This window comes from Lissotriton helveticus, chromosome 1_2 (assembly GCF_964261635.1).
Source record: "Lissotriton helveticus chromosome 1_2, aLisHel1.1, whole genome shotgun sequence".
Classification (NCBI taxonomy): Eukaryota; Metazoa; Chordata; class Amphibia; order Caudata; family Salamandridae; genus Lissotriton; species Lissotriton helveticus.
The window spans coordinates 160,454,431-160,473,405 of record NC_136058.1 but is presented as its reverse complement, the minus strand read 5'-3'; the positions used below and the strand labels follow the sequence as shown (position 1 = coordinate 160,473,405).

Below are 18,975 nucleotides of genomic sequence, written 5' to 3'. Positions count from 1 at the left end.
ACTGAAGACATACCTCTTTACCCTGCCTTAAGTCTGCCCGACCCCCCATCCTCAGCTTTATTCTTACAGTAATCTGCCAAAAGCAAGTAACAGCGCAGAGATATCCCTTCGGGATTTGAATCATGCGCTTAACAAGCAAATAAATAAATAAATAAATAAAAGCACAGAACGAACGCAAACAAACCAAACATAAGTAACTGTTGTTCGCGCATTTTCTTCTAGTTTGTAGGACGAAATGTGTCCTTTCCCCAAATGGACACAATGATACTTTTCACACTAAAAAAATAGTACAAAGGGCAGATTTTCACACAATAACGTGTCATATTTTTGCCATCTCATGTAATTTCCCCAAATTAAACTATGTGAAATACTCCCAGGCCCACTACGCTCTTGAGGTAAATTTGTATGCACATTTTCAGGATATCTATAGACAATGTATATGACTATCAGAAAGGTTGCATGGCAGTAAGCATAGGAGTATTGGAAAGCCGACCAAGATCCAGTCCTGCTGGAGCTACGTTGGGCACCCCTCCAATATACCTCGAGTACAGGCCTGGACTCACTATGATAACTCTCTTTGATCTGCCTCCTATCCGATGGTCAACGATTCATAAAGCTGTGACTTACTCATGACTTACTCCTCAGTTTCTAGTACGTCACATCACTCTTGAAAGAAAGGCCTGTATTAGGGACCGTGATGTCAGGATCGTGTGTAACAAAAAAGTGTTGTGTATTTTATTTATTTAAGGAGTTTTATATATCGCTAGCTCGACCCGAGGGTATTAGAGCGCTTCCCAACAGTTTTTGAGCAAGATCCATACAATAAGCAGTATTCTACATATAAGTTTTGTAGTCCAAGTGTGCTGAGCAGCATTGAGGTAGTATGTGAGTTCTGAGATAACCTCTTAGTGTGCACGTTGTCTTGGGGTTGAAACAATAAAGCAGGGTTCAACATAATAGGTTCGGAAATCCAAGTGTGCTGAGCAGCATTGAGGTCGTCCGTGAGCCCTGAGATACCTCATAGAGTGCACGTTGTCTTGGGGTTAAACCAATTAAGGGGGGTGCAATTAGGGGTTAAATAGCAGGGAGGAGGAAAGTCTTAGAGCTACAATGTCAGGAAAAGAGAATGAGCAGGGAAAAGAATATTGATGTATTTGGTGTGCAAAAGGCATTCCACATTGCTTCCTTAAAAGACATCACTGCCTTCCTCCCACCATGAGTTACATAATTCTGCCCTGGACGGTCCTAAACTCCGGGCTGGATTAGTGCCATGGTCTTTAGTTGGGGTAGCTAAACACTGGATCATTCACTTTCAGATCCCTCAGAAAGTGGGGTCTGTATGGCATGGGAATTGACAAAACCATATTGTGCATCTTTAGTCAGGAGTGCACTTTACTAACATCTGGTCAAAGCTAAAAAACACTCTCGGCCTGATACACAAGTGATTTTAAGGGGCTGCCCCTGGTTATTTACAGGCAAAAAATCTCTGTTTACCACCCCACCTAATTATAAAGATACCGTGACCTCAATTTCCCCTCAGTTTATCATTTCAAGGCATTCTCTGTAGAAGAGGAACCTTGGTTCTTACGGATGCCAGGTGTGGAACGCCCTCTGTCTCTCACCACACACAGAAAGTTTCAAGCTCAAAACCTACTTCTTCAATCTTTCAAGCAATCATCCTTGTAGCTCCGCGCCTTGAGACACTTTTTAGGGCATAGAATGCTCTGTACATGTACCTTAAGATGATCTATTAGGCTCTTTACAAGAATACATTGTCCTTGCCCTCCCACATACACCGCCTATGTGATTTCAGCACATCTTATGATTTCAGACAAATAATCACCCAGACTAATATAAATTAAATAATAAAACAAACTCTTTATTGTCTTTAGTGCTCAAGGATACCAGCATTCCAGCGGACCCATTACCAAATAGCATATGCTTCATCCTAGCTCATAGAAATTGGTTATATATAAAATAATATCCACAGTCAACGTCCACAATGATGACTCGTGAGCCTGAGGCAATAAACCCACAGCGTCTAGTTAGAGTCACAGACGGGTGTCATACTAAATGGTCATTGTAACTAGTTACTAGTACTACCTTCGTACCCCTCCAGAACATCCTCGCACAAAGCATCTGTCACCCCACCTCAGAGCTTCTCTTACAGGGCTGAATGCTAATTCTTTTCATAATTAAACTACAGGCAGTTTGTAGAAGACGGAATGTGAATCTGTTCAGTCATTAATGTCAGCAATGGTGTTTGCATTGATCAGCCAGGGCAAAGGGGCCCTTGTTAGCATAAGTGTGCTGTATAAATAAACAAACAAGTGGGTGCAGACAGGCATACCCAAATATGGAAAGTCAATCTGAACCAAGTGATCCGGATCTGATCTGTAAACTTAAGGGAAAACATATATTTTACATTATTGGGGAGGATTGAATTCTGCTGCTACACGACTTGAATGTGGAAAAAATTAAAACAAAAAAAAGTAACTGCCTATGTGGCTGAATTTTAGTTACTGGTGAATTCCTATGTCAACGAAGCAGAACAATGATAAATGGTTTAGGGATAAGTTTCACATAATATTTTTGGGGCATTGAATTGCCCACAATACAAAGTCACAGATTCATTCAGCCGTTTTATTTTCTCCAATGTACCTTCTGACACTTGTTTCCAAATGTAACAGCTGAAATCTAACACTTACAAGCTGCCATCTTTGCTATTCTATTACACATTTTAACTGAACACCCACAGGTTACTTTGTGCATGGCCACCTCGTCAAATAAACTACTTCACAAGCACATTTTTATCCAATAAAGAGGAGCCTGGACATACAGAGGCATTCCACCCATCTAGAAATTGCTCACCTTGACATCTTTTTTAGGTCTCCCCTGTGTTGTGAGACATGCCGTTAGATTACAGTGGGCTTAGAGACGGCAAATTACTTACCATTGGTTGGTTTCGATGTCACTCATTTGCTTGCTTCTTACAGGTCAGCCTCCTTAGGCATTTCTTTCCCTGTTTTTGTGTGTGTGCCTTCAATGGAGCATGAACAGATTACATGCATCCTTTCAATGCTCCCTGCTCAGGCTCTACTCTGAGAATGCATGTGTCTTCAGCTTTGTAGCTGTCTCCACCATCTACTTCTACCCATCCATGTTCCTTTTTTTTCCATCCTCCCTCAATGCCATTTTTGCTTCCTCACTATTCATCGTCCCTTGCCGTTCATTAATTTCTTGCTTGGCCACCACCCTCCACAGTCCGTGTTTTTCCCAGCCCCATTATCTGTGAGCTTACCTAACCACTCCCACCTGCCCTCCATTGTCTGTTCTCATGTCCACCCTCCATTGTTAGCACTCTGCCCCACCCCTCTGGCCTGTACTCTTATCTTCTTGCTGTTCCAATCCCTTCTGCTCTATGTTGACAGCTTACTCTCCTAGCCCCTCCCACCGGCCACGGTTAGCTTGCTGTCTCTTCAGCCCTCTATGGCCAGGTTGCTTCATTAGAATCTCCCGCCCAACCTCCATTTAAAAATGTGCTTCTCCATCCACACCCACTTACCTCTAGTTGCTGTCTTGCTGCCCCCACACCTACTGCCTGCCCTCCATTGGCAGCTTGCTGCCCCAGCCTCCATCTACCACCCTTCATTATCAGCTTGCTCTCCCACCTGCCCTTCATTGTCAGCTTCTTTTCCCTCAGCCCTCCCTTCATTGTCCACTTGCTGGCCCATCCCCACTCATCCTCCCTCCGTTGTCTGTGCGCTTCCCCAGCCCCTTTCACCCATTCTCCATTGTTTGATTGCCTCCACAGCCCCTCCCACCCGTACTTGGTTGCGACTGCTTCCCCAGACCCTTCTGCCCACCTTCCGCTGAAAGCATGCTTCCTCACCCCCTCACACCCACCCTCCATTCAGTGCTGTCTTCACGCTGGGCAGCTGCCCGGAGGGCCCACAACCATAGGGGCCCCATGAAGACCAGAATTTAACACACATTTTCTGTTAAACTTTTTTATTCCTGTGGGTGTTTGTGTAGGCAGGGCCCAGTGCTTTGCCCGGGGGCCTATAATGCTGTTAAGAGGGCCCTGCCCCCATTGTCCGTGTGCTTCCCCATTGTCTCATGTGTTCTTTCCCCAACCTCCTCCTAATCCTTCTCCTCTCCCACCATACCTCCTTGTTGCCTCATCCACCAACCCATTTTTTTTCTAAAATCTCATTAACGCTGGCGACATCGTGCTGCTGTACAAAAAGGTTAAAAATCATTGCCAAAGCTCCGACAATGGAGACCTATTGGCTTTGTCAATGCTAGCTAGGTATCGCCTCCTTAAGGTCTCAGTAGTGCAAGCTTATTGACCACCCAATCTCATTACATGAAAACAATAAGGTTATAATATAAAATAGGAGGTGTCGAACTACAGCCTCCCCATCCTGACCTCACAGGCAGCAGCATAGTGCCATGACGCCTCATTACAAACACGACAAACTTTTTTTATGGATGACCAATGAGCCGAGCTGCTCTGGATCAGCAGGAGAGGAGTCTCTGATCCAATATCTGACCATGAAAACAACAACTCATAACAGACAACCCCAAAGAGATCCCCAGCAGTGACTAATGGTTCTGTACACATTTTAGTGCTCAAAAGATCTTAAAACATTCATACCATAAATATCCCACTTCTCACTCCTTTATCAGTGTCTGATAGTATTGCTTACATTGTTAGGCTCACGAACTTCAATCAAATACAACAAGTGAACATTACACCTTTCCAAGTTCTCCATCAGCATCTGATAGGGTTATTCACAGTGTAAATATGACACGCTATGTACCTGCTCTTTGCATACCATGAAACATCTCAGGTCACTACCAGCGTCTGATATGAATCCTCGTGTTTTAGTGCTTTACAGATCTAAAAAAAACTCATGTAAATATCACACCTCTCAGTTCTCCATCAATCTGTGACAATATGTCACATTCCAGTGAACAACAAATCTTAACAGTTTTATATTGAAAACATCACACATTTTCCAATTGCCTACCAGGTCTGACTCAACTGCTCACATTTTAGTGAACAACAGAGCTCACCATGGATCCACAAAGAACATTTCACACATTTCTCCACGAGCACCTCATAGCATTGCTAAACAGAACACAAACTTACATTGAACACAACAAACAGTTCCGAATTTCCCATTAGGTCAGACGTGGCTTCTTCCATCTCAGTGGACAACAGATGTTAACCATTGATTCACAGAGTAAATATCACACATTTCTCAGCTCAGCCCTGGCGTCTGACAAGAATGTTAATATGCTTATGCTCAACAGATCTTAATAATGATACAAAGTTAAAAAGAAAATAGGATACATATTTGATTTTGATAACAACAGCACGCTCCCCTCTGTTATTTCATATCACCCACGGGGCACACATTGTGGAACGTCCATGAAAATATTTTTGCTGTCATCTGGTCCAAATAACTCACACTGTTTCCTAATGATTGCTAGCCAGCGCTGGTGGGGAAAGGTCATTGGATTACAATGTTTCCACAGACACATAAAGGTCGGAGATCACTTCTCTGCTTAAAATAAAATGCAAGGTTGTTTCATCAACAGCTACAAACAAAAATAACAAGTCTAGGGCAGTTGCACATTTGTTCTTTTTACTTGGCCTCCTACAACAACAAAAGCAACAAGAGATTTGCCTGTCCGTAGTTGAACAAAGTGATAACAAAAGAATATGCCAGAGGCGCCCCTGGAAGGGTTTCAGAGGGGGAGCAGTGCCCCAGCTGTGTTTATCCTGCCCATGTCTCTAGAGCCTCACCACACTTCAGCTGTGATTGTGCCAGGAAGAGAAACACGGTGTCCCACAGTCCTGATTGTAAATGCTCGGTGCACCCGTGTCTCTCACGCGCACTTCACAAATACTTCTACTTATGGTCCTTCTGCCCTAAACGGAATACTTCTGAATTTATAGGTCGCACAGCCCTGCACATCATTTGTATGTCCTCATTCCTGCCCACGCAGCCCTGCACTGCACGGCCCTGGCTCATCAGGCTCCAGTCACCGTGACTCGGCATGCTTTGCTTCTCTCTCATGCCTGGCCCCACGTGCATCTGCAACACCCGGAAATCATGCGGCCGGGATGTGCCGCGTGCCACACCCCTCCGACCCGCCTATAGGATCCGTCGCCCTCTGCCGGTCACTCAGAGGCTGCCAATCACAGCCGGGCGCGCGCCTCGGCGGGCCCGGCGTTTTCATTCAGAAAAAAGAAGAAGCAACATTCGAAGAGTTCCCGTACCGGGTGGAGCAGGGTCTGTGCTCATGGAGGGGCGGGTTGGAAGCCGCCACCCGCTAGAGTGACTGCGGGCAGCCGTGTGAAGGAGCCTTTGTGTCGCCGCCTCCCGGCAGAGCTGCGGTCACTAGCACCCGCCGTCCCCCCTCAGCAGGCTCTCACACGGGGGTGCGCCTCACTCACCAACAGTCTATTCTTAGATTACTCTGACACACATTATAGTGAAATATAATTATCCTTCTGCCTGCCAGACAAACTGGAAGTTCACGTCCGACCTGCGTTCAGTGTCAGAGAACCCTTCTCGCGTTCAGCTTCTGGGCACGTTACTGCAAAGCCCGTGTGACACCCTGGGGAGGCCGGAGGCGCGTCAACACGGAGCTGCAAACACATGGTTGACATGGAGGATGACAAACTACAAGTCTCAGAGAGCAAAGCTATGATGGCTAAAAACGTCAGGCTTGGCTGAAGGTGTCAAACGTGGCGTGGGGGGCCTGGCAGCACCGCGATATGTACGGTGGCTAATGCACACTAATGGAGGGTCTCCCCCTCAACAGTCATTTAGCTGCAGTCACTGCAACGAAGATTCACTGCAGATACTGCCTAATTCACTAACAACCTACTTCATTCACGTTCAGTAACAGTAACAAAGACTATCACACAAAGACACTCGCGCACGTATTCCCTTACCGGCACTGTCAGGAGACCCGGCCTCTCTCACACACAGAAGTCCGCTCACTGCACTTACACGCACTAACACCGGGCCCCTGACTTAATCTGACCCTCACTGCAGTGACACGGATGCTGACTCTCAGTTCACTGTTTCTGGCCCTCTGCGGAGCTGTCTTCGCCCCTGCACACTCTGCCTTCGTATAGCTCTCCGAGACGGACACCTACAAACTTGCACTCCAAGGATGTGGCCCACTCTTTGGAAGCAGTGGAACTCCTGATAAAAGCTGAGATTCACTTATACGGACCCACAGTGTCAATTATTCACTGACATTTAGTGCGGGTTACTCACTAATAAAGAATCCATCACTCACACAAAATAACAATAATCGATGCAGTGTCTCGGTCACACCCCTCAATGAGAGCCAGTTTCACTTAGAAGTAACACCGTCTGTCACAGCTGCAGTCTGGGATAAGAAACTCACCGATTCCTAGTTTCTCCCTTCTTCATCGACTAACAGTGTCTCACTGGCAGATTACAACACACAAGTGGCCAGAATCAATGGACGTCAATGACCCAATGACAGAGTTTAGTGGTGTTCGACTCATTTGTACAGAGCCCCACTCAGAGAGGCCAAAGAGATCCCCCGTCAGTGTGTGGCTCAGAGTTTCAACATTGGTGGTATCTCAGTCACTGGGAGGAAGATTGACTACCATGTGCCTTCGAGGGCAGCAATCCCCATGTGCAGCGCAGCGTTCCCTTCAACAAAGTCCTCAAATGACCCTAGGGAGCTACACGTGAAAGACTTTTAGAAGCAGCATGTGTTAGCCTAAAGTTCCTATTGGTGAGTTCATCTACCTGGTGGTGGGGTGTCCCTTGATGTGCCCTGGTAGTTGCAGATGGCATGGACTTGTCTACTGAGATATATTCCCGTACTGATGATGAGCGTGGTCATGCCCTGCTCAAATAGAGAGAAATGCATGGCACCAGGCCACAGCTGACCACCCACACCCGGGCGCCGCATGGGTACTCACGGCATCCTTCCTCGTCGCTGTTGTCCGTACAGTCGTCGTCCTCATCGCACCTCCATAGTACGGGGATGCAGCGCTCATTCTTGCACTGGAACTGGTTCTCCTCACATTCCGTGGTCTGTCCCCCAATCTCTGCCAAGACAAAGACAGTGGAGGTTTTAGTTCAGGCAGTCAGCTGGGAGGACCTCCACACCCAACAACTTTAACAGCAGCGCCCAGCCAACAGGAAAGTGGTGCCTTATCCTAAAACTGCAGCCTCCTGTGTCCTACTCAGAAGGCTACCTTATCCTAAACCACATCTGCTTGGATCGTCCCAAGAGGGATGCCTCATTCTACAACTACACCCTCCTGATCCTCCCCAGAGGACGTCTTTTACAAATACAGCCTTCCAGATCCTCCCCAGAGGGCAGCTTTATGCTGCAACTGCAACTTCTCAGATGCTCCCCAGAGCACCCCCGGTATCTTACACCTATAGCCTCTTGATCCTCCTGAGGATGCTGAGGTATCCAACTAATACACCCTCCCGGATTCTCCACAGAGGGCTCATTATCCTGCAGACTCCTGCATCCCCCTCAGCAGTCTGCCTTATCCTACAACTGCCTCTCCTGGGATTCTCTCCAGGGAACCCTGGTAGCCTACAGCTTTAGCACCTCGGTCCTCCTCAGAGGACAGACGTGTCCTACAAATGCAGCCTCCCAGATTCAACCCAGAGGACCCAATTTCCCTCGTTATCCTACAATTGTAGGCAAACTGCCCAAATATACACCTTTTGCCTATATCTGCTGCACACCAGTCTCCTTGTGACCAACCCTGAAGCGAAGCTACTACTGCACCACAGGACCCAAGTTACCCACTACTTCAGCATAGTAGACTGTGGCGGAACCGGAACCACCACCGGAACCACCACCACCACAACCGGAACCACCACCACCACAACCGGAACCACCACCGAAACCACCACAACCGGAGCCACCGCCACCAAAACCACCACCACCACCAGAACCGGAACCACCACAACCGGAACCACCACCACCAGAACCACCACCACCGGAACCACCACAACCAGAACCACCACCACCAGAACCACCACCGGAACCACCACCACCAGAACAACCACAACCGGAACCACCACCACCAGAACAACCACAACCGGAACCACCACCACCAGAACAACCACAACCGGAACAACCACCACAACAACCACTAGAACTACCACCACCACCAGAACCACCACCACCACAACCGGAACCACCACCACCGGAACCAGAACTACCACCACAACCGGAACCACCACCGGAACCGGAACCACCACCACAACCGGAACCACCACCACAACCGGAACCACCACCGGAACCAGAACCACCACCACAACCAGAACCACCACAACCATTACAACCAGAACCATCACAACCAGAACCACCACCACAACCAGAACCACCACCACAACCTCCACCACCACAACCAGAACCGCCACCACCAGAACCGCCACCACCAGAACCGCCACCACCAGAACCGCCACCACCAGAACCGCCACCACCAGAACCACCACCACCAGAACCACCACCACGGGAACCACCACCACCACAACCAGAACAACCACCGCCACAACCGTAACCACCACAACCAGAACCACCACCGGAACCACCACAACCGGAACCATCACCGGAACCACAACCACCACCGGAACCACCACCACAACCACTACCACAACCAGAAACACCACCAGAACCACAACCACCACAACCACCACCTATACTCTGGCTGATTGAAGTTCTGTTGGGATATCCGTTTGTTTTAGATTATCGCAAATAATCAACAAAAACATCAATTCTTATTTGTTTATTTTTTTCCATTCTGTTTTTCAATCATCTTTTTTGTGGGAGAATATGTTTTTAAATGGTAAAAACCCCATGGATTTTCTTCTTCTTTCATTTGTGCAATACAAAAATACAAAACGGGAATAAAGCAACATTAATATAATAATTGTTTACTATACAAATTTAAACAAATAATGCAATAAATACATACATAATAACAAAAGCTTAAATTTGTCCCCATACTATAATCACATTTACACTCGCCTCTCCTACAATCATTACATACCAAACATACTCATACACACGACACATCACATTCATTGATTTCCAGCTATAAAAGTTCCTGGCAAGCGGGTTAGCAGGCAGTCGGGAGTCCGGATAGTGCTATATGCCACATAGAAAAGATATTATAAAGATATTATAAATCGATAAAAAAGAAAGCTGGAATAAAACTAAGGTTCCCGCACAGCTGCCTAAATCACCCACTCCACAAATGTGAAGTCAAACCCATATAACAAAAAGGATAATAAAGAAAATAAAAGTGTTCTAGTGACTACAAGATGGAGCACTAATAACTAACTAAAAGACAGATTTGTCACCAATGCAAAACCATTGAATGATATATGGGCGTGACACTGAGTAAAGAGAAAAACAGACAGATACACACTCATTGATCCCCTTTTAAACCTCAGCTGCATTAAATGTAAGAAAGCAAGCGGTACTGATGAAGGTGGATTGAATCAAATGTATCCACTGAAACGTGCGTCGGCCTGATCCTTTTCCAGCTGGCGGCACAACCATGGAAATCAAGGAAGAATTCTCCCCATGAGTTCTTTTGTTGCAAGCCATTTTATAGCTAGAAATCAATGAATGTGATGTGTAGTGTGTATGAATATGTTTGGTTTGTAAGGATATATGAGACGTGAGTGTAAATGTGATTATAGTAGGAGGACAAATTTAAGCTTCTTATCCACTCTTAGCCTAGTGTTGCCTGGAGTGTCCATTCCCACCCTAATACTGCAATGCAAAAGACCCTGTCCCTTGGGTTGCTGCAGCTCACCAACGCCCCTCATAAGCCCGTATATCCCCCAATGAAGCTTGTAGTCCTCCAAAGGGCCCTCCCATCCCCTCCTGCTCCAATAGGACCTTAACTGAGACCCGCTCATGAGGTCGGAAGCTCCACTCTCACCCTCCTTCCATGACTGACCCGCAACACGCTACTGCAACTCACCACTCTGTTCGGGACATCCTTGTGCAAAACTCCTGCAATAAAGCTGCTCCCTACAATGAGCAGCAGACTTCAGGTCACTGAAAAGTTGATGGCTGGTGACAGTGCTGAAAAGTGCAGCACTGTCTCCAGCCCTGAATTTTTCATTAATTAATCATTCATTTCAAGTGTGTTAGTCTAATTAGTTCAATGGAAGCAAAACAAGACAACAACCACAATGATGTTGGCTATTACATAAGTTTCCAGGACGAGAACAGAGTCCGTAATGACCTGAAGGGTGGTCCTATTGCGCAATGAAGAGCCCCATCTTATCCAGATGTTGTAACAGTGGTTCCCATGGGTTTTACCTTCAACTTCATAGCCCCACGGGGGACATCCACATCCTTCCCAAACATGGTCTCTGGTTAACACTTACTAATTGCACCACTGCTGCCCAGAAAGGACCCACCATATCACTACTGCTGACCGAGCCCCCACCTGTCACTGCTAGAACTCATCTCTCCAAAGCAGATCGCTCTTTTAAGTCACTAGATGTACTAAAGGGTCCTAAAGGCATACCACCCCACAGCACTGCTGCAGTACACAAAGAACACCTGCAACAATAATACTGCTGGCAGAGGACCTCCACCCAGACTCCTGCAGCCCACTGCCCCCTTCGAGGGCCCACACCACTGCAGCACACGAATTTCCTAAGTACTGTCTTTAACGCCACTGACACGCCACAAGCTCATTGATGATACCCTCTGATTACAACCCTCCCCTTCCCCCCCCACACCCAGCACTACTGCAACCCTGGCCACTTAGAAGACCATATTCCATTGCAACCTACACACTTCACTGGCCAACAGAGGGCCCTGCCCTACTGCAGCCCACAGAGTATTCCGCCCTGCTGCAAGACTCTGGACTTGTGGGCAGCCATCTTACAGCACTATTACAGACCACTGACCCCCTCCCAGCTCACTCCTGTAGGCCACTGCTCCTAGAAGTAACAGCTGTCCAGCTTCTGTGGGGCAGAGCTATCCTACAAGGCCCCCTATTATTCCACTTCTGGGCCCCATCACTGGTCATTGGAGAGGCTTCCTTGCATCCCGGATGGCGAAAACTGACACCTCCATGCCCACTGCCAGCTGTACCCATACCCGCCCCAGTAGGCCACCTGTGCTGTAGAGCGTCCCTCTTCTTACACCATTGCGGCCCACTGGCCCCTGGGGACAGTCTCTTGTTCAATGGCTTCAGCCCACTTGCTACAAGAGGACCACCTCTTATGTGAAGAGTTGGCAGGATGTATATGTATAGCCAGCTGCGAATCACCCCACACCAAGAATGAAGGCCACAGAGAGCTCGCCATCGACCAAACTCACTACTGCAGCTAACTGCTCATTGTTATTTATTTATTTATTTCTGTGTTTTATAGAGCGCAAACTTGACCCGTTAGGGTATCAGAGCGCTTTACATAGTTAAGGAGTTGTACAAAAGGCATGGAATAACAGGGGTACAAGGGGGATGCAAGGAACACAAGGTACAGTCAAAGTAAAGTAAAGTCCACATTTGTATAGCGCACAATCACCCGTAAGGGTCTCTAGGCGCTGGGGGCCGTCGGGAAGATTAAGCGAGCTATTGCCCAGAGTCACATGGTGCTGGGCTAACCTGCCGCCGGAGCCGGGGATCGAACCGTGGTCCCCAGATTCCAGCGTCAGTCGCCCTGGCCGCGGCGCCACACCTAGCATTACAGTAGAAGAGGACAACGGGAGGGAAAGAAGGATACAAAGTATAGTTCACAGTATAGTTGCTGAAGATATGCCCCGGGTTTCTTGGTGGGGCAAAAGGTCGACGGAAGGAGGCAATAGTCTCTGTTGGGGTTATGGGACAGGGTTTAGACGAGGAATTTACTCAAGAGGAAGGATTTGGCCTCCTTGCAACAATAACTCTGCTCAACCCTCCAGCCACCTACTCTACACGATGCCCTTGCTGCTAACCCCGGTCACTCCCCTGCTTCAGAAAACTGCCCCCTCGGACCACACTGCCCCTTGAAATAAGAAGTGTACCCACACTTCCCTGTCTATGTCCCCAAGAGTGCCCCCCACTCCATTACTGCAGCCTGCTGCTCACTTGATATCCCCCCTTACACTACTATTTCACACCATGGACCTCTACCACCTCACTACTGCAACGCCCCTCCAACGCTTTCATCGCATCTGACCCTTCTTACTCCCCTGCTGGGGCTCACCTCTCCTCTGGACGCGGCACCCTCTAACCTGACTAGTTGCAGTAGCAATGAGTTCCTACGGAACACGCTGCTCCACTACTGCCGTCCCTGACCCTTGGAAGGACTTCTCAAAGATGCCAAGTGACTGCATGTCACGTGTAAAACCCCTTTTGCATGCTGGATATTGCGAGCCCATACCTACAATGCAAAAAACTACAAGTCCCAGAATGCAAAGAGCTACTGGCTAACAATCAAGAAAAGACTAAATGTGCCTCTCATGGCAAGGGACAACATAGCATTTGCGTGTTTAATTCCCAGCAGCGGTCCTCCGTTTTTATGGAGCACCATATACTCACGTTTGGAGCCCACACACATCCCAGGACTGCAGCCCAAAGCACCATGGAGTAACACCTCTCCCCTCTAGTGCACGGGACACGCCTCACCCCGTATTCCCTCACCGATGGACCCCACCGCCCCCTGAATATCCCTCCAAGCTCACGTGCACCTGCAGCGCGGCTCCCTCCCACCCCACAGCCGCTAATACAGGGGGCACAGCCCAGCGCTCAGCGGCTGTCACACCGATCTGTGAACAAAGGCACGCCGGGCGAGCCCGGTGCGCACGGAGACATGACCCTGCACCGGGCACAGCGTGCGCGGAAGACGTGCGAGGGACGGCCCCGGGTCCGCCGACACCCGTGTGCGCAAAAAGTGATCGATCCCGCGGGGTCGCCCGTGTAAACACTAACAAGGCACACGCGCGCATCCCTAATGATGGCAGCACGCCAGGGGACCACACACGCACGCCCCCATCGCTGGGTGTCTGGTGACCGATGACAAAACGGGACAGTGCCGCTCCAAGCTGGAGGCGACAACAACCCCCTCAAGCACCACCAGACCGACACCGCACAATGAACTTTACAATAAAGCTCCCGTTAGGCCCAGCAGCAGCTGATGCTGCCAGCTTCCTCTTGCATGAGGCGCCCTCGCCAAGGAAGTGTCCTCCGGAACTGTCATTGGCAGAGGTACCACCGGGGTCTCCCTACAAACACCACTCAATGGATGGATGTACAACTGGGTAATATACTGCAGCCATATGTCCACAACCAGCCTGGCACGAGCTAATAATCCCACGGGTGAAAACACGGGGGTTTGCCCGATAAAGGCAGTAGGGGCTGCCTGCATGTGCAGCCGGCGCCGCTTCCTCTCGCTACACACACCCCACACCCTCGCAGGGACCCACCTGGAGCCAGGTGCAGCTGGACGAGCAGCAGGCACGCCGTGATCGCCCTGCCCGGTCCCCGCCACATTGTGCCTCCTCAGTCCCCCGGTCGGTGCATGGAGCCCGGCGGACTGGCGCTCAGCGGAGGGGAGTGTTTCCTGCAGCCGGTGCCCGTCTCTCCTCCTCCAGCGTGCATGTGAATGAGAGGGAGTGACGCGGCGCTCTGGGCGGGGACATCCGTCCCTAGCAGCTCCGAGAGCAGCCGCAGCCTCCCCCCACCGGGCTGCCCTGGTACTGACCGCTATCGGACGGCGTCTGGCCCGGGCAGCTCGTGTCCGTGACTGACTGTAACTGAGCAGTCAGCCGCCGATCTGGGCTGTGACCTGAGCGTGCAGTGTGTGTCATGAGGTGACTGACAAGAACTGTCAGTCTATGGGAGTTTGTAACTGAGCCGTGTATCCTGCCTGTGACTGAAGTGAACAGTCAGTCATTTGGACTCTGTGGCTGACTTCTTCAGCAGTGATTTTCACGAACATGCGTTGTTCTGGAGTGACAAGATAAAAACACAATGTAAGGGCCTATTTACAGACAAGCATTGGAAATGCAATAGGTCTCGCAATAGAATAGTTAGACATTTTTCGTTTTGCAAATGGAAGAGTGGTGTTGCGTGGATGAGTGGCGTTGCGTGGATGAGTGGCGTTGCGTGGATGAGTGGCGTGTGTGAGTGGCGTTGCGTGTATGAGTGGCGTTGCGTGTGTGAGTGGCGTTGCGTATGTGAGTGGCGTAGCGTGTGTGAGTGGCGTTGCGTGTGTGAGTGGCGTTGCGTGTGTGAGTGGCGTTGCGTATGTGAGTGGCGTAGCGTGTGTGAGTGGCGTTGCGTGTGTGAGTGGCATTGCGTGTGTGAGTGGCGTTGCGTGTGTGAGTGGCGTTGCGTGGATGAGTGGGGTTGGAATGCAATAAGTATCGCATTAGAAAAGTTGTAGTTATTGTTCTTGTAAATGACATAATTTATTTATTTTTGCGATGTTAAAATTGCTATATTGATGGCTTTGTCATTTACAATGCCAATAGTTATAACGTTTCCAAATGTGACACCTATAGCATTTGGAATGCAACATGTTTAGTATTTACGTGACTTATATGGCAGCTCTGGTCGTTATGCTACATCTCTAGATAGTTTTATCTTCCGCAAATGTGACAGCTATTGTAACACAATATGTGTTGTGAGGGTGAGTGAGGGTGAGGGGTTGAGGGTGAGGTGTTGAGGGTGAGGGGTTGAGGGTGAGTGAGGGTGAGGGTGAGTGAGGGTGAGGGGTTGAGGGTGAGGCGTTGAGGGTGAGTGAGGGTGAGGCTGAGGTGTTGAGGGTGAGTGAGGGTGAGGAGTTGAGGGTGAGTGAGGGTGAGGGTGAGTGAGTGTGAGGGGTTGAGGGTGAGTGTGAGGGGTTGAGGGTGAGTGAGGGTGAGGGTGAGTGAGGGTGAGGGGTTGAGGGTGAGTGAGGGTGAGGGTGAGGGTGAGTGAGGGTGAGGCTGAGGGGTTGAGGGTAAGTGAGGGTGAGTGAGAGTGAGGGTGAGTGAGGGGTTGAGGGTGAACGGTTGAGGGTGAGTGAGGGTGAGGGTAAGGTGTTGAGGGTGAGTGAGGGTGAGGGGTTGAGAGTGAGTGAGGGTGAGGCGTTGAGGGTGAGTGAGGGTGAGTGTGGGTGAGGGTGAGTGAGGGTGAGTGAGGGTGAGTGAGGGTGAGGGTGAGTGAGGGTGAGGCTGAGTGAGGGTGAGTGAGGGTGAGGGGTTGAGGGTGAGTGAGGGTGAGGGGTTGAGGGTGAGTGAGGGTGAGGCGTTGAGGGTGAGTGAGGGTGAGGGGTTGAGGGTGAGTGAGGGTGAGGGGTTGAGGCTGAGTGAGGGTGAGGGTGATTGAGGGTAAGGGGTTGAGGCTGAGTGAGGGTGAGGGTGAGGGTGAGGGGTTGAGGGTGAGTGAGGGTGAGGTGTTGAGGGTGAGTGAGGGTGAGGGTGAGTGTGGGTGAGGGTGAGTGAGGGTGAGGGTGAGTGAGTGTGAGTGAGGGTGAGTGAGTGTGAGTGAGGGTGGGGGTGAGTGAGGGTGAGTGAGTGTGAGTGAGGGTGAGTGAGGGTGAGGGGTTGAGGGTGGTTGAGGGGTTGAGGGTGAGTGAGGGTGAGGGGTTGAGGGTGAGAGGGTGAAGGTGAGGGTGAGTGAGGGTGAGGGTGAGGGGTTGAGGGTGAGTGAGGGTGAGGGTGAATGATGGTGAGGGGTTGAGGGTGAGTGAGGGTGAGGGTGAGTGAGGGTGAGGGTGATTGAGGGCGAGTGAGGGTGAGGGTGAGGGGTTGAGGGTGAGTGAGGGTGACTGAGGGTGAGTGAGAGTGAGGGTGAGTGAGGTGTTGAGGGTGAGGGGTTGAGGGTGAGTGAGGGGGAGGCTGAGGGGATGAGGGTGAGTGAGGGTGAGGAGTTGGAGGGTGAGGGTGAGTGAGGGTGAGGGTGAGTGAGGGTGAGGGGTTGAGGGTGAGTGAGGGTGAGGGTGAGTGAGGGTGAGTGAGGGTGAGTGAGGGGAGTGAGGGTGAGGGTGAGGGGTTGAGAGTGAGTGAGGGTGAGGGTGAGGGTGATTGAGGGTGAGGAGTTGAGGGTGAGTGAGGGTGAGGGTGAGTGAGGATGAGGGTGATTGAGGGCGAGTGAGGGTGAGGGTGAGGGGTTGAGGGTGAGTGAGGGTGACTGAGGGTGAGTGAGAGTGAGGGTGAGTGAGGTGTTGAGGGTGAGGGGTTGAGGGTGAGTGAGGGGGAGGCTGAGGGGATGAGGGTGAGTGAGGGTGAGGGGTTGAGGGAGGGTGAGGGTGAGTGAGGGTGAGGGTGAGTGAGGGTGAGGGGTTGAGGGTGAGTGAGGCTGAGGGTGAGTGAGGGTGAGTGAGGGTGAGTGAGTGTGAGTGAGGGTGAGGGTGAGTGAGGGTGAGTGAGGGTGAGTGAGGGTGAGGGTGATTGAGGGTGAGTGAGGGTGAGGGTGGGTGAGTGAGGGTGAGTGATGGTGAGGGTGAGTGAGGGTGAGTGAGGGTGAGTGAGGGTGAGTGAGGGTGAGGGTGATTGAGGGTGAGTGAGGGTGAGGGTGAGTGAGGGTGAGGGTGAGTGAGGGTGAGTGAGGGCGAGGGTGAGTGAGGGTGAGTGAGGGTGAGTGAGGGTGAGGGGTTGAGGGTGAGTGAGGGTGAGTGAGAGTGAGGGTGAGTGAGGGGTTGAGGGTGAACGGTTGAGGGTGAGTGAGGGTGAGGGTGAGGTGTTGAGGGTGAGTGAGTGTGAGGGGTTGAGGGTGAGTGAGGGTGAGGGTGAGTGAGTGGGAGGGGTTGAGGGTGAGTGAGTGTGAGGGTGAGGGTGAGTGAGGGTGAGGCTGAGGGGTTGAGGGTGAGTGAGGGTGAGTGAGAGTGAGGGTGAGTGAGGGGTTGAGGGTGAGTGAGGGTGTGGGTGAGGGTGAGTGTGGGTGAGGGTGAGTGAGGGTGAGGGTGAGTGAGGGTGAGTGAGGGTGATTGAGTGTGAGTGAGGGTGGGGGTGAGTGAGGGTGAGTGAGTGTGAGTGAGGGTGAGTGAGGGTGAGGGGTTGAGGGTGGTTGAGGGGTTGAGGGTGAGTGAGGGTGAGGGGTTGAGGGTGAGAGGGTGAGGTGTTGAGGGTGAGTGAGGGTGTGGGTGAGGGTGAGTGTGGGTGAGGGTGAGTGAGGGTGAGGGTGAGTGAGGGTGAGTGAGGGTGATTGAGTGTGAGTGAGGGTGGGGGTGAGTGAGGGTGAGTGAGTGTGAGTGAGGGTGAGTGAGGGTGAGGGGTTGAGGGTGGTTGAGGGGTTGAGGGTGAGTGAGGGTGAGGGGTTGAGGGTGAGAGGGTGAAGGTGAGGGTGAGTGAGGGTGAGGGTGAGGTGTTGAGTGTGAGTGAGGGTGAGGGTGATTGAGGGTGAGGGGTTGAGGGTGAGTGAGGGTGAGGGTGAGTGAGGGTGAGGGTGATTGAGGGTGAGTGAGGGTGAGGGGTTGAGGGTGAGTGAGGGTGACTGAGGGTGAGTGAGAGTGAGGGTGAGTGATGTGTTGAGGGTGAGGGGTTGAGGGTGAGTGAGGGGGAGGCTGAGGGGTTGAGGGTGAGTGAGGGTGAGGGGTTGAGGGAGGGTGAGGGTGAGTGAGGGTGAGGGTGAGTGAGGGTGAGGGGTTGAGGGTGAGTGAGGGTGAGGGTGAGTGAGGGTGAGTGAGCGTGAATGAGGGTGAGTGAGGGTGAGGGTGAGTGAGGGTGAGTGAGGGTGAGGGTGATTGAGGGTGAGTGAGGGTGAGGGTGAGTGAGGGTGAGGGTGAGTGAGGGTGAGTGAGGGTGAGGGTGAGTGAGGGTGAGTGAGGGTGATTGAGGGTGAGTGAGGATGAGTGAGGGTGATGTGTTGAGGGTGATTGAGTGTGATTGAGGGTGAGGGGTTGAGGGTGAGGGGTTGAGGTTGAAATTTTTGTTATTTATTTAAATGTCGGACGCAAAGCGCCACCTTAACGCTACCTACATTTAACAGGTTAGCGT

General features: G+C 50.7%; 1 protein-coding gene across 1 annotated transcript in view; it reads right to left on the bottom strand.

The window, feature by feature from the left end:
* The window catches only part of LRP8 (LDL receptor related protein 8), a 1,087,241-nt gene extending 1,072,579 nt beyond the window's left edge, over positions 1–14,662 (bottom strand). Inside the window, exons 1-2 of the mRNA XM_078670496.1 lie at positions 14,479–14,662; positions 7,991–8,119 (exon numbers count right to left, since the gene is read on the bottom strand). Coding sequence (XP_078526622.1) covers positions 7,991–8,119; positions 14,479–14,545 — 196 coding nt within the window. The 5' untranslated portion in view covers positions 14,546–14,662. The remainder of the gene's footprint in view (positions 1–7,990; positions 8,120–14,478) is intronic.
* Positions 14,663–18,975: the final 4,313 nt, after the last annotated feature.